Source organism: Oryx dammah, unplaced genomic scaffold (genome assembly GCF_014754425.2).
Source record: "Oryx dammah isolate SB20612 unplaced genomic scaffold, SCBI_Odam_1.1 HiC_scaffold_2, whole genome shotgun sequence".
Lineage (NCBI taxonomy): Eukaryota > Metazoa > Chordata > Mammalia > Artiodactyla > Bovidae > Oryx > Oryx dammah.
This window is the reverse complement of record NW_024070186.1, coordinates 97,514,967-97,529,315: the sequence shown is the minus strand read 5'-3', so window position 1 is coordinate 97,529,315 and position 14,349 is coordinate 97,514,967. Positions and strand designations below refer to the sequence as shown.

General features: G+C 43.0%; 1 protein-coding gene across 31 annotated transcripts in view; it reads right to left on the bottom strand.

Moving 5' to 3' along the window:
- Window positions 1-14,349, bottom strand: part of ZBTB20 (zinc finger and BTB domain containing 20) — an 838,376-nt gene that overhangs the window by 10,537 nt on the left and 813,490 nt on the right. For all 31 annotated transcript variants that reach the window (XM_040224195.1, XM_040224181.1, XM_040224152.1 and 28 more), the window contains one exon: window positions 5,042-6,646. In XM_040224195.1, coding sequence (XP_040080129.1) covers window positions 5,042-6,646 — 1,605 coding nt within the window. The remainder of the gene's footprint in view (window positions 1-5,041; window positions 6,647-14,349) is intronic.

Genomic DNA, 14,349 nt, shown 5'->3' with positions numbered 1-14,349 from the left:
AGGCTACCCACTCCAGTATTCATGGACTTCCCTGGTGGCTCAGGTGGTAAAGAATCTGCCTGCAATGCAGGAGACCTGGGTTTGATCCCTGGGTTGGGAAGATCCCCTGGAGGAGGGCATGGTAACCCACTCCAGGTGGGCTACAGTTCACGGGGTTGCAAAGAGTCATGCATGACTGAGTGACTAAGCACAGCACAATTATAATAAGTCATTGTTATAAGTTAAGTTATTGCTATAAGTTAAGTTATTGTTATAATATTAAGTGCCCAAAGGAGTACATTTGCCATGGAACCTTGAATATGCAAGATATTTGCTTCCATTAACATAATTTATCACTATAAAATCAAGCTGTTGTTCAGTACTTTGATTTACTTTTTTAAACACATAGGTTCTTGTGAGTGGAACTTTGGGGAACAATGTTATATAACAAAAACAACCTGAAGCCATCCTCCTCCTAATCACCCAGGCCATCTAGGGAAGTGATTCGCAACTCAGTGTGAATCAGGGCTTGTTAAGACGTAGGTCACTAGGTTCCCATTCAGGTCTGGGCTGGACTCGAGAATGCATATGCTGCTGTTGTGGGGACCACAGCTTGAGAAGCACTGCTCCCACGTTATTTTTGAATTTTCCCTACTGCGTGCCTTCCATGCCCACATTCCCCTCAGGCTTATCCTCCTGTGTCTTCTGTCTTTCTCTTCCATCCCATGCCTTTTTTTGCCTTTTCTCTTGGGAGAGGGCACAGAGAAGTCCTGCTTTGTTCCATGAGAGGATGGTTTGTGTTATCTTTGCCTTTTCTCTAATTCTCTTGTTTTTAAATGTGTCCTTAACTCTTGTTTTCCTGTCCCACAACATTTATGAAACTTCAGTAAAGCAAACTTGAGAAATTCCTAGAAGAGATGAAGTCCTTTCGTGGTTTGTTTGGCAGTAGATAGAGTGGTTTAGTGAGAGATTAAAAAAAAAATCTTTAAGGACTGAAAAAAAAATTCATGCTATGGAGGAAGTTCAAGGGAAACCCAAGGGGTATCACATTGCTTTGGCATTTGAATTCCAATGAGGAAGGAAACATGTTGACAGCTATTACTCAGAGACTGGAGACAGAGCAAAGAAACTCAATGTCTCTGGGAGGAGGAGGCTAAAGTAATGAGCATGATTTTTTAAAGAAAGCATTAAGTAGTACTTTACCGTTTATGGAGAGCTCTCACATGCATAATACCTTTACAGTAGCTCAAAATGCAGGAAGATTATTGTTTCCACTTTAAGCTCAAAGAAACTGAGGGTAATGAAATTAAGTGACTTGTGTATGGTCACAATTAGAGGAACCAAAACTGAACCCAAATAATCTAATTCCAGCACAGTCATCTTTGACTTATGTCCCTACTCTAAATATCAGTGTTATAATCATCAGGAAATATGCTCTACAACCAGCGCTCCCTTGGTGCTCTAAGGTAGAGGTTAGCTCCAAGGTCAACATGATGGACTACTTATTTGTCACAAACATGTCCTTTTAATGACTATGTGGATCATTAACATAGACTTACACAGAATTGTATTTGGAATTCAGATCTCAGAACTGAGTCTCTACAATTGTTAAAAGTGTGAAAGTTGCTCAGTTGTGTCTGACTGTTTGCGACACCATAGACTATACAGTCTATGGAATTCTCCAGGCCATAATACTGGAGCGGATAGCTATTCCCTTCTCCAGTGGATCTTCCCAACCCATGCACTGCAGGTGGATTCTTTACCAACTGAGCCACCAGGGAAGCCCCCGATCCTTGAAAGCAAGCATTCATTAAAAGTTGCAGTTGCTAAACTGCAAAGCTGGTTACCATGCATAGTGGCTGTGAAGCTGAGAACTTAGTTTTTTTCCTTTTAACTCTGTAAAGCTACTCTTTCCTAGTAAGATTCTTTTTGGTTAGATTCAAGGTAGGAAACAGAACCCATCTCTACTCGTCCAGTATACCCAGGACTTTCTAGAATCTTATTTTAGACTAAGATTTGGACTCTTTGCTGTGGATTTTTATCATTTCCACTGGGCTCCTGTAAAGTTGTGAGGCTCCACTTTTTTGATGTTTTCTCAAGACATTGCAGAGAACTTTGTTTTGAAATATCAGCCAAAGTGAATCCAGGTCCTGAATTATTTCCATATGTTTAGGCTGTCTTGCCTTTTTAAAACTGAGACCAATTGTTCCTAAACTTTGTTAGGTTATAGACTTCTTCACTTAGACAAGTACTGATAGAGAGCTGACCATTCCAAACTGCCACTGCCAAATGATTCGGGGGTGAAATGGAAGTGTTGATTCTTTTAGATAAGGTACTCAAGTGATAGATGTACATTATTTATTGTTCCTGGATGTGGTCAGGTTATACACACCATTACAAAGACCTTTATAAGTTATGAGGAACTTCATAGTTTACCAGAGACCTAAAGGCCAGCCTTTGAGCATAACTCAGATTTACAAAATGACTTTACTTGTAGCCTTGTATCTATGATGTCTAAATTTGCAAATCCATTGCTGGTTTTCTCATGGGCAAATCAAGTTATTTGGGTTAACCACAGAATCCTTTGGTAAAATTGAATAAATATGTTCATACACTAAAGAGACAATTTTCTGTAGTACACCAAAAATGTTATGCTCCAGATTTAAAGCCTTATTTTGACATGTGATCTAATAGAGTAAACTTTATATCTGCTGGGTCTACTGGAAGAGATGCAAAGATGGGGAGAGTAGAAACATTCATGGATCCAAGACCAGAGACATCAACTTTGGTTAAGAATACATCTCCATAAATGGTCTCTCCCCCCCCCACAATCCTTAATTTGATGGATTTACAAGGTAGGTACTCAGAGGAGGAAAGGACATAAACTATGGGAGAATACCCTGTAAATAAAAATATTACTATTTGATTAATTTACTAAATAATGATGATACCATACCACATGGAAAATGTCCTCGGTTGACCTCAGGTTATTAGATATTCACATTTACCCTAAGTAAATACAGTGACTTACGACCTGATTTTTTTCCTAAATTCAGTAGTAGTCACTAAGTTTTTTAGAGGTATGAAAACTGTCATCTTTAAGAACTGATTCACACAAGGGCACATACACAGATTTACATATTGTTCTGACTTAAGTTGAACTGCACAGAAGGAAAATTTCGTCTTAAGTAATGTTCTGCTTCTGTTGTTCACTTCCATGTTGGCGTGTCTGTTGCAGTCCTTCCCTTCCATTCCCCAATTTAAACTGATCTGCTTTATGTCCTATCCCCTAGCTAGTCCTGCTGGCTGACCTGAGAAACAAGGTTGCTTTGAGGAGCTAACTTATTTTCATGTATTGTAATTCAAGTATGTAACTTTCCCCTGACAATTTATTTGTCATTTAACAGAGATATTCTAGAACTAGAGGGTGAGCAGATGAATGACTCTCCTGATCAGTTCAGTTCAGTTCAGTCGCTCAGTTGTGTCCGACTCTTTGCGACCCCATGGACTGCAGCACGCCTGGCTTCCTTGTCCCTCACCAACTCCAGGAGCCTTCTCAAATTCATGTCCATTGTGTTGATAATTCCTCATAATAGGAAATATATAATTATAGATAATTCCTCATAGGAATTATGACTGTCATAATAGGAATTTCAAATATGGTGATCATCACTGAGTTAGTTACTTTTAGTATAAGAGAATCCATGTGAAATTGTATCACATATATAGTTCCTTATATGGAGGAGCGTCCATAGAGTTCTCACTTCTGTCTGGTCCATTGTAGAACTAGGAAAGGGCACTCACTGGAGGGAGGTCAGGAGATCTTTGCTCTAGAATCATGGGCTCCAGGGATGAAGCACTATCTTGCCTAACTACTCATCTGATGGATAACTGAATCCCCTCTATAACAAATCACTATGAAATGATCACCCATTCTCTCCTTGAACACCTCTAATTATAGGAACTCATGCTCCCTTTGGAGGTCATCTACCTATCTTTAGAGCATCTCTGCTTAAACTTCCTCTTTTATTTAATTAAATTATCTTTATAGTTTCTAATCATTGGTCCATTTCTATATATGTGAACACAAACAGAACAAACTTAATGTATCTTCCCTCAATTCATTTAAATAATGCCAAAAGTGTGAACAATAGCTACCATTTATAGAGTGCTTATTATGTGCTGGAGAGTGCTTTAGGAACTTCATATGTATTAACTCATTTAATCCTCAAAACAGCACTACTATCACTATTATCCCCATCATATAGACAAGGAAACTAATGTACAGAAATGTTAAGTAATTTTGCCAAGCTGACAAAGGTTGGTAGGCACTTTCAGTTCAAACCTACGCACTGCCAAACACCTCTAGCACCTTCAAACATGATTCATATGCCATGGCTTCACAGCCCTTTCCATCTTAATCATACTCCTCTGAGTGTGCCCCAAAGAGTCTACTGGCCTTTTAAACAGGAGAACCCAGAACTGACTGTGGTCTCTAGATGTGGGAAATAGAGAACCAGCACTACTAAAACAGAGTGACCTTATCACCCCTCTTCATTTCAGGGACCTCTTCATTTCAGTGTAGCCTCCACTGGCATTAGCCTTGTTGTGGCCTCTTCAAGCTGTTGGTTCATATGAAACTTACTACAGACTAAAAGCCTTATTCCTGTCTGGCCTATATGACTTGGGTCTGTAAAATGAGGTGACTGGAGTATGTGATCTCCAAGGACTTTTCCAGTTCTAAACATCTAGGATCAAAAATATGTTTCAAAGTTCAGTGTATTTAAAGGATGTTGTGCCTGCAAATTCTATATCAGGTTTTCTCATTTGGCCCTTTCCTGCAAAGGGTTTCTGTGAGTTTCCTCTTTTGGTGACAGGATGCTTGGTTCGTGGGATGGGGGCACAGTTGGGGCTTCTAGAAGATGGTTTACAATATGGCTTTTCTGTAAAATCTGAAAGATGACTCCTACTCTCCCTTCCACCTACAGCTCCTGCCCCTCCCTTCCCCCAGCCCCCTGGGCCTCTCCCCCTGCTGCCAGGCTGTCAGCCAGGAGGCACTCACCTGTGTGTACGAACATGTGCTTGACGTAGTTCTGTTTGGCGGTGAAAGTCTTGTTGCAGAGAGTGCACTCATAAGGCTTTTTTTCGCCCTGCCCACTGGCTGTGCTGTGGCCTGCGGATGGGGCCAGGGGCTGCGGCGCTGGCAGCTGTGCAGTAAAGGTCGACAGGCCGGGCTGGGACACTGTCACAAACTGGGTCTGCTGGCCCGCCAGGGGCTGCGGCAGGCTGAAGAGGAAAGGCTTGGGGCCGCTGCCCGCCGGCTGGGTAGTGAAGAGGGCCGGCAGGTAGGTGTTACCGGCTGTGCCAATGACCTGTGTGTTGCTGGTTAAGGTCAGAGGCATCCTCAAGTTGCTGGTGAGGGTTTCGGTCTGGCGTAAGTAGAGCTGGGTACTTGGCAATGGTTGCCCGATGGACGTGTTGACCGAAGGCTGCTGCAGGACACTTTTGTCGGAGCTGTTGCTGACAGTGATCACCGTGTTGTCCATCTCCACCTCGTTGCTTCTTTCGGGGGAGGAGGCACCGGTCTCTAGCTGGTGCGGCTGCGGGGCGCCCTCAGCCGGGGCTTCCGCGGCCTGCTCAGGTTGGGCGGGCTCGGCCTGGCTGTCCCGCACCGCCCCGGGCCCGAACTGCTGCTCCACGGAGTCGGGTTCGGTGCCTATGGAGGAGCTGACGCCCGAGTCGAAGCTTTCGCCCTTGGGCTCACTCTCGGTGCCCTCGGCTTGGTCGGTGTCTTCCGTGCACTCCTCAGACTCATTGCGCTCCAGGATCTGCACCCTTTGCTGCCCGTAGTAGTCGTAGTCGTCCTCCATCTCCTGCTTGATATGGATGTTGCCCACCAGGGTCTGGATGCGCACGGGCCGGGGCTGCTTGCGGCAGTGCGTGGTCTCGGGAGTGGTGGACAGGTAGCGCTCCATCTGCTGCGAGCGCTCGTGGATGCGCGTGATCCAGCTGGGGTCTTCTATGTGGTGGTCGCGGGGCAGGCCGAGTGCAGTCTCGTGGTGGCTGACTACGGCGCCGCTGTAGAAGGAGCGCTCGCCGCTGCCGTTCTGCATGGAGCAGGCGTACAGCGCTGAGTAGATCCTGTCCACACTGTGCTGCGGGTGGCTCTGCAGGTAACCTGACTCGGTGTCGCTGCTCTGGCCCGAGGTGCCCGACTCGGGAGTGCCCCGTGGCGTGTCCTGGCCTGAGTCCTGGATCCCCGGGAACACATCGCCCACATTCTGCGACACGATGCGCGTGCACTCATCGATGACCGTTTTGATCTGCAGGATGCTGGCGGCCGTGAGGATCTGCAGGGCTTCCGACTGTGAGACGCGCAGCACGCCGCTGTACATGAAGTCAATGAGCTTTTGCACCGACTGCACCGACACCACCGACGGGATCTCGATGTCGCTGTAGCCCAGCAGCAGCTTGTCCTGGAAGAAGGGGCTGCCGGCGGCCAGCACGCAGCGGTGTGCACGCAGCATGCTCCCGTGGATGCGCACCGTCACGTCACAGAAGTGGCCACGGTTGCGCTGCTCGTTGAGGGTCTCGAGCACGGAATTGCTGAAGTTGTGAAGGTTGATGCTGTGAATGCGCTCGGTCATCCCCTTGCAACTGATGTCACCTGCACGGCGAGACAGACACAACACAGGGCGTGGGTCAGAGCGAGCTGGCTGCATTCCTAACATTTGGGTCTCAGGTGGGCAATGCTCATGGCTCCTAGCAGCACCCCTTTGCAGACACAAGCAGGCTCTCTGGCAAGATGGATAGGCTTTGCATCAGCCTGTGGGTATGATGTCCTATGGTAACAAGGCCTTGGATTTTGTTGCAACAGGGCCCCAGCTATTTGGGGGTACTGAATCCATAATTGACCCCCTAGACCTTCAGCCAGGGTTGTCAGTTGAAGTACAGCAGTCTAAAAAACAGATGGGTCATTGCCTGCTATTCCTACAGCTTCAGCAAATAAGAACCAAAAGGCAAATGAAGACTTGTTCTCAGGAAACTCTGCCTCCACTTTATACAGGCCTAAGCCCAGGTCCTTTGGGAAAGCTTGTATTTTTCTCAGTTTATCAAAATTCCTTATTTTATTCATATACCACAATATTTAATTCTCTTCCTGTTAATTAACATGGCACATTCCGCAAATCCACACCACGTATGCAAAAATTCTTGGAAAATTCAGCTTATACTAAGATAGACATCAAATAGCTACGACAGTGTTTTCCAGTGGAGGGACAGGCTCTAGAATGCAATCTTCTTGCTAAAGGAGCACTTGCCCACTGTCTGTATCTACATTTTTCTTATCCTCTTTGGTGAGACCTGTTTGAGTACTTTCGAGGGTGTTGTATGTTATATGGTGGTTGTCTGAATTTTCTGAGGCTTAATGAAGAAGAAACGTCAGAAAGGTCAAAGATGGCAGTGTTGACCTGAAAGATTGGAATACACTTGGTGACCATATTCGTCGTTCAAACTGGGCACTTGGGAGGACTGTTAGTACGCAGGTCGGGACAGTAGGGTTAATCTGGAGTGGGATGTACAGTTATCTCAGGAATTGGGTGCTCTCTGCTCTTGCAAGGATATATCAGACAGTTGCCAGGAGGAAGGCAGCAGTGTGAAACGTGGAACATGTGGACAGCCTGACCTATTGCCACCCTTATATCCTAGGCTGTACAGACAAGGGATAGGTTGGTAACACCTAGATCCCAGATTGAGACGGAAAACAAGTGTCTCTAACACTAGACTGAGGGCTTTCCTATTGTTTTCCTATTCTCTAAAGAATCCCTCTCTCCAAGTCATTCTTCAGTCATTCCCCATTCTTGCCTTCACAACTGAATGATCAGCTTGAGGAAGGCCAAGTAAGTAGGCTTTCAAAACTAGGTGACCTAGGTATGGATTGTTGGTGTGACCCAGATCCCTGTGTCTTGTTAGAAGTAACCCAGAAGTAATGGCCTGCACACAGAGGAATGCCCACCTTTTCAGGTTCTTTCTCCTCTGCCTTAGGAAAGAGGACCTGCGCAGAGAAGTCTGAGCTCAACTAGCTTTTCTACTTTGGTACAATCCATCTCCTCATTCTGAGTTCAGCTATTGTGGCTGCATCCTTATATACTCATTCATTTCCTTTGCTCCCAACTTTACATTCCGTCAGCCTCACAGAAATCCACTAAACTTAATAAATGCTGCCTATAGGTTCTATGTTATCTTTGAGTGATATGATTTGTGCAAATTGTCACATAAGATAATTCCTTTTCCTTCCAATTTCTATTAGGTCTGTTAATGTGTCTAAAATATTTCATTAGATGACTGTTTCTATTTTTCCTTTTATATAAAACAATTGTCCTTGACAGGTTAAGGAATCAAGGTGAATCCCCTATAACTGTTGATACAAAACACAGCACCAGAGGAAGGCCCCAAAAACCTAGAAAGGAAAATTTAGGAAATCAGTCAGCAGATCATATTCTAATGTCTTACTGAGTCCCTCATGCTTGTGCACTGTGATAATAATAAGAGCAATTTTTTTAAGTGTCAAGTTTTAACTACTTTATGTACATTATTTCATTGAGTCCTCACAACAATCCTATGATGTCAGTAGTATTATTATCCCCATATTTCAGATGAGGAAACTGAGGCCAGAGGAACTGGGAAACCACTCAAGGCCCACACAGGTAGTTGGTGGTCAAGCTGGCATTTGAACCCAGCAGTCTGTATCTAGAGTTCACACTCTTATCTGCTTCACTGTATTGCATGCTTTGCCCCTGAATGATGCCCGGTTCTTAGGTGTCCACGGGTCTGCCATAAAGGTGTGTAATAAGGCCTGTCCAGTGTACCCTCCAGCTACTTATATACCTGTCCATAAATTAGTGTGCTGTCTCATAGCCTCAGTCATCTAATAAAGCACATTTTTAAAAACTTATAAATAGAACAATGCAAGAGATAAAAGAGAGTTCTGGCACTAAAATGTAGAGGTTTCTATATACAATTTGACTATCACCAAGGTCTCTTTCATTTAAGTAAAATGGTAGGCACTAAAATTGGCTGAGTCTCTGAGTAGGATGGATTTATTAAAAAATTTTTTCCACACAGGTAAAAACACTCTTTAAACACACAATTGCTCATAGCAGCAGTCACAGCTATATCACTTGAGTTGTCATATATGACAAAGAATTGTCTTCCTTCTGATAATTCTGGGAAGAAGCTCAATCACAATTATCATAATAATTAATAACCATGTAGCATTTTACAGTGTACAAACTCTTTCACAGGTATAAACTCATTTACTCTTTATAACAATCCTATATATTTTCAGGACAGGTCCTATTATTACTATTTGATGTAAAAGGAAGTTGAGGGTTTCAAAGTATCTAAATGACTAGCCCAATGTTTTCCAGAGCTAGTAAGTGGCTGAGGTGGGATTAGAACCCATGCTCCTTTGATGCTCTTCTCATCACATGATACTGGATCACTGACAAATGAAACCTGGATTACCCAAAGACTGAGGGCCATCTAATTCTCAGAACATAGAAGAAAAGATAAAGACACAGAAAGTGATGATGGAGCTTGCTGTAGAGATGGATATGGTCACCAACAAGAGCTGTCATTATATCACACACATTTGTAGATACATGCACACACACACAAACACACACAAACTCATGAAAAAAAGTTCAAACTGCTTGTTGGGCTGATCCACTCAAGTCTAAATAATCAGGCAAATCTATAGCAATAATAACAAAAAACTGTCTGCTAAATAATCCGAGTTATGATTTTTTCAGTAATGCTGTTGCCAACTTCATTAAAAACCACGGAGACAAACCTGAACCTGCACACATATACAACCTGACCCGACAAACCTAGTTGGATTTTTGCAGACACAAGTTTTAAAGATCTCTGAGTGCACTGGTCCTGCATCACAGTGAGCAGCCATGAAAGGCTGAATTGGTTTTTGCTGATATGTGTACAGATGCGATGGGGGACCCTGCCGGTCCATTCAAGCATGCCTCGGCCCTCCAGCACACAATGCTGAAGCAAGTCCTTTCCCAGGCTTTCTTTCATTTTTAACACTAATACAGCGGGAAAGAGTTTCTGCCACGGCAAGGCAATGTCCAGGCTTTTGTGAAACAGGTCCTTTTCATCCAGTGGGCATTAATGTATAGATTCCAATGGAATAAATCTGAAATACTCTACTGTAGAAGATTTGTTCCCCATTGAAAACAAATCTTGATTAGATGGTTATTCAGAGACTGTATAGGAAGGAATGGTGTGAAAATGCTAACTCCATTCTTTCTTAGATTGGCAGTGAATAGGCATTTGGGCTATTCAAAAAAAAAAAAAAAACAACAAAACCAACCTTCGACTCTACAAAACCATACAACTTTACAAAGATTTTGTGCATCTGGGGAAGCCACGATACACTTCCTCCCCCCTTCTCTCCAAACATCCCCCATGGTGGTGTGAACATAGAACTGTTGGGGTAAAATGAAAAAAAAAAACTGACAAAAATAGTTCTCTGCGTGTTTTAAAATAGTAACCCATCTTCTTTCCACTAGAGTAAAAAATATAGAGTCAGCCTGTGATGGCATTCACTGGAACACGCAAGGAATTCTGTTCCTGAATGTGATCGTGTACTCTAAATGATTGTGATCTGCGGGTGAGCACAGTATGGATGAGGCTGAGGCAGGAGTGAACATCGGAGGGGGATTCTGCTTGTGGTGAAATAGCTGATGGAGAGCTTGGCTATCTATGTTGTAGGAACCCAGCTCCTGCCTGTCCCTGAAACGGCGGGTGTTCTGGGATAGGACTAAGCACCAGAATAAAAAAGCTGCCTGTGCACAAGGGCAAAGGAATAAGAAAAGGAAACAGCAGGCAATACAATCTCTTTTATAATTAGGTGTGAAATCCAGTCCTTTCTCAGTCCAGATTTATAAAATGAGACTAGTGCAAGGGCAAGATGCTGTGGAGAGAGATGGGAATTGGAAGACTCTGTGGCTGGGAAAGAAACACTAGCTCTCAAATTAAAACCAAGATGAATTTTGGTTGACAGACCTAAGTCAAATGTCAGGGCCAAAGAGCCCTCGAGTTTTCAATCTGGGCCACCAGGCTCATGTGGGCTAAGTGGGTCAGCACATGAAACAGGGCCAGGTGGCAGGCCTCCACCCAGCCTCTTATCACTCCCTTTCCCAGATTGTGCTCAATAGCACACCGAAGTTGCTCTTTCATATTACCAGGTGATGAGTGATCATGTTGAACTTTCACATTTTGGTGCTACTTCCCAAGCTGATCCCATTGGGAAGAATCTAGTTTTTACTGGAGAAAGCTGGAATACATGTGCAACTAAGGCCCCTTCTCCCCAAATCTACATCTGTTATGCTGCCAGATGCCTGACCTCAGTCATGTCTATTTTACCTCTTTGCCTGGGGTAGACACCTGCTGAGTCTCTGCACCACAGGAGGGAGGGGTTGCTTGCTCACAGATCCCACCATCTAGAGCAGATGGTCCTGTATGTCCCGCCCCTCTCTATCTCCCTGGCATCTTCACAGGCTGGCTCTGAGGAAATCACTAATGCAAGTGGGAAGCAGTAGGCAGAGCAAGACTTTCTTCTACTCTAGCTCCGTCTGTTGTTGTTGTTCAGCGACTAAGTTGTATCTGTCTGTTTTGCTATCCCATGGACTGTAGCCCACCAGGGCCCTCTGTCCATGGGATTTTCCAGGCAAGAACACTGGAGTGGGTTGCCATTTCCTTCCATGGGATCTTCCTGACCAGGGATCAAACTCATGTCTCCAGCTTGGCAGGCAGGTTCTTTCAGGTTCTTTACCCCTGAACCACCTGGGAAGCCCCCTGGCTCCATACACCTAGCATATCTCTGCTCTCACTGCCTCTGTAAGTGAACTGTGGGAAGGTCATCAGCGTTTGAGAAGGAGATGCCTCATACGCTTACCCATTCCTGGTGAGCAGGGAGTGCTTTGAGCTATCTCCCAGTGAGGGTTTTCCCTGCCTTCCAGATTGTCGTAGCCTGGATTACAGGAACCATTAGCTATTCCATCTTCTTTTTTTTTTTTTTTTTAATAATTGGTAACAGAATTCTTCTCCTAAAACTGAAATCAATTCTTCAATTTTCAGAAAAGTGATTTTCAAACATATTTTCAGAAATATATATATATATATATATATATTTTTTTTAAGTTGCTCAGTCGTGTCTGACTCTTTGCAACCCCATGGACAGTAGCCTGCCCCAGGCTCCTCCGTCCATGGGATTTTCTAGGCAAGAGTACTGGAATGGGTTGCCATTTCCTTCTCCAGAGAATCTTCCTGACCCAGGGATCGAACCCAGGTCTCCTGCATTGTAGACAGACGCTTTACCATCTGAGCCATATACACCCTATAAAAGTTGGGAGCACTCGGTATGAAACTTTATAGTCACTGGTTATTATTTCAGATAGATGGAAATATTAACATTACTAATGATTTTTTATTTATGATCTTAATATTTTGGTTAGGTATGTTTTGTATTACTTGAATTTTCATTCATATATTAATTCATGCATGTAATGAACTTTCATTCATTCTGGAGCACATTTTAAGTATTTAAAGGTTCTTAAGAAGCATATATATATATATATATATACATATACATACATATATATATACCCAGGCTTCCCAGGTAGTTCAAATGGTAAAGAATCTGCCTGGGATGCAGGAGACCTGGGTTTGATCCCTGGGTCAGGAAGATCCCTTGGAAAAAGAAATGGCAGCCCACTCCACTATTCTTGCTTGGAGAATTCCATGGACAGAGGAGACTGGTGGGCTATAGTCCATGGGGTCACGAAGAGTCAGACACACCTGAGCAACTAACACTTTCACATATATAATATATACTATTCAGCCATAAAAAGAATAATATTTCACCATTTGCAGAAACATAGATGGACTTGGAGGGCATTATACTAAGTGAAATAAGTCAGAAAGAGAAGGATCAATACTGTATGAATGATTGAGTAATAGTCGCTCAATCCTGTCTGACGCTCTGCGACCCCATGGACCATAGCCCACCAGGCTCCTCTGTCCATGGAATTCTCCAGGCAAGAATACTGGAGTGGGGTGCCATTTCCTTCTCTGAAATACTGTATGATATCACTTATATATGGAATACAAAAAATACAAGACACTAGTGACTATAACAGAAAAGAAGCAGACTCACAGATACAGAGAACAAACTAGCTGTTCGGGGTAGGGTGGTATAGGGCGTGCGGAAGTGAGAGGTGCAAACTATTGGGTGTAAGACAGGCTCCAGGACGTATTGTACAACGTGGGGAATATAGTTAATATTCTGTAAATGGAAAGTAAGCTTTACAAATTGTATGTTTGTTGTTGAGTTGCTCAGTCATGTCTGACTCTTTGTGACCCCATGGACTGTAGCTCGCCGGGCTCCTCTGTCCAGGGGATGTTCCAGACAAGAATACTGGAGTGGGTCACCAAGTCCTTCTCCATAAAAATTGTATAAAAAATAAAAAGTTATTTTAAAATGCATATTTCATATACTTATGTAACTATAGAATCAATGAAGGGACCAGTATCAGCATTATAGTTGTATGAATAAATGTATACACATAAATGAATAAATGAAAGTTTTGTGATGAATTAACATTAAATTTTTACTTGAAAGAGTAAAAATAAAATTAGGCCACACTTTAGCAACTATGTAGGACCTATGGTACACTCTTCTATGTAAAATTTACCCTCACCCTCATTCAACTCCTTATTTCACTTCTATTCAGATTTCTTTTTATAGCCATATACAAATATATTTTCCTATTTATTAATGTACTGAATATTTTTTCAAGCCAACTTAAATCCTTTTAGTTATGAGGTAAGTTTATTATCAAACAATTGATCAACAAATAATTGTACATCAACTTTATGGGACCAATTATAAACATAAATTAACACTTCATTTTGGGGTATTATCAAGCTACATACTTTATGAATTTACATACTTTGAGCATCTGATTCCAGTGGAACAAAAGACTGAAAGTTCAAATACCTTTACTCTCTTACAGTACAAGTGGTGAAAGCTAAGTTTTAACTCTGTGAACAAAGGCATTGGATAGCTATAATTCTAGACAACATTCTGAAAGACACCTATGCCCTCATTCTGAAGCTGAAATGAAATGGCTTCTTCTTGAAGAGGGAGGACCTGCTGGGACTAAGGGAAAAAGTCAATGAAATCTGAGGTTGATGCCTTTAAATCCTCTTCTGTTGTAAACCTTTGAGACACCTTTAGGGGTTTGATTCCCCGCCCCACCCCCTCCACCTAAAGCTCTTTCCTTACAAATT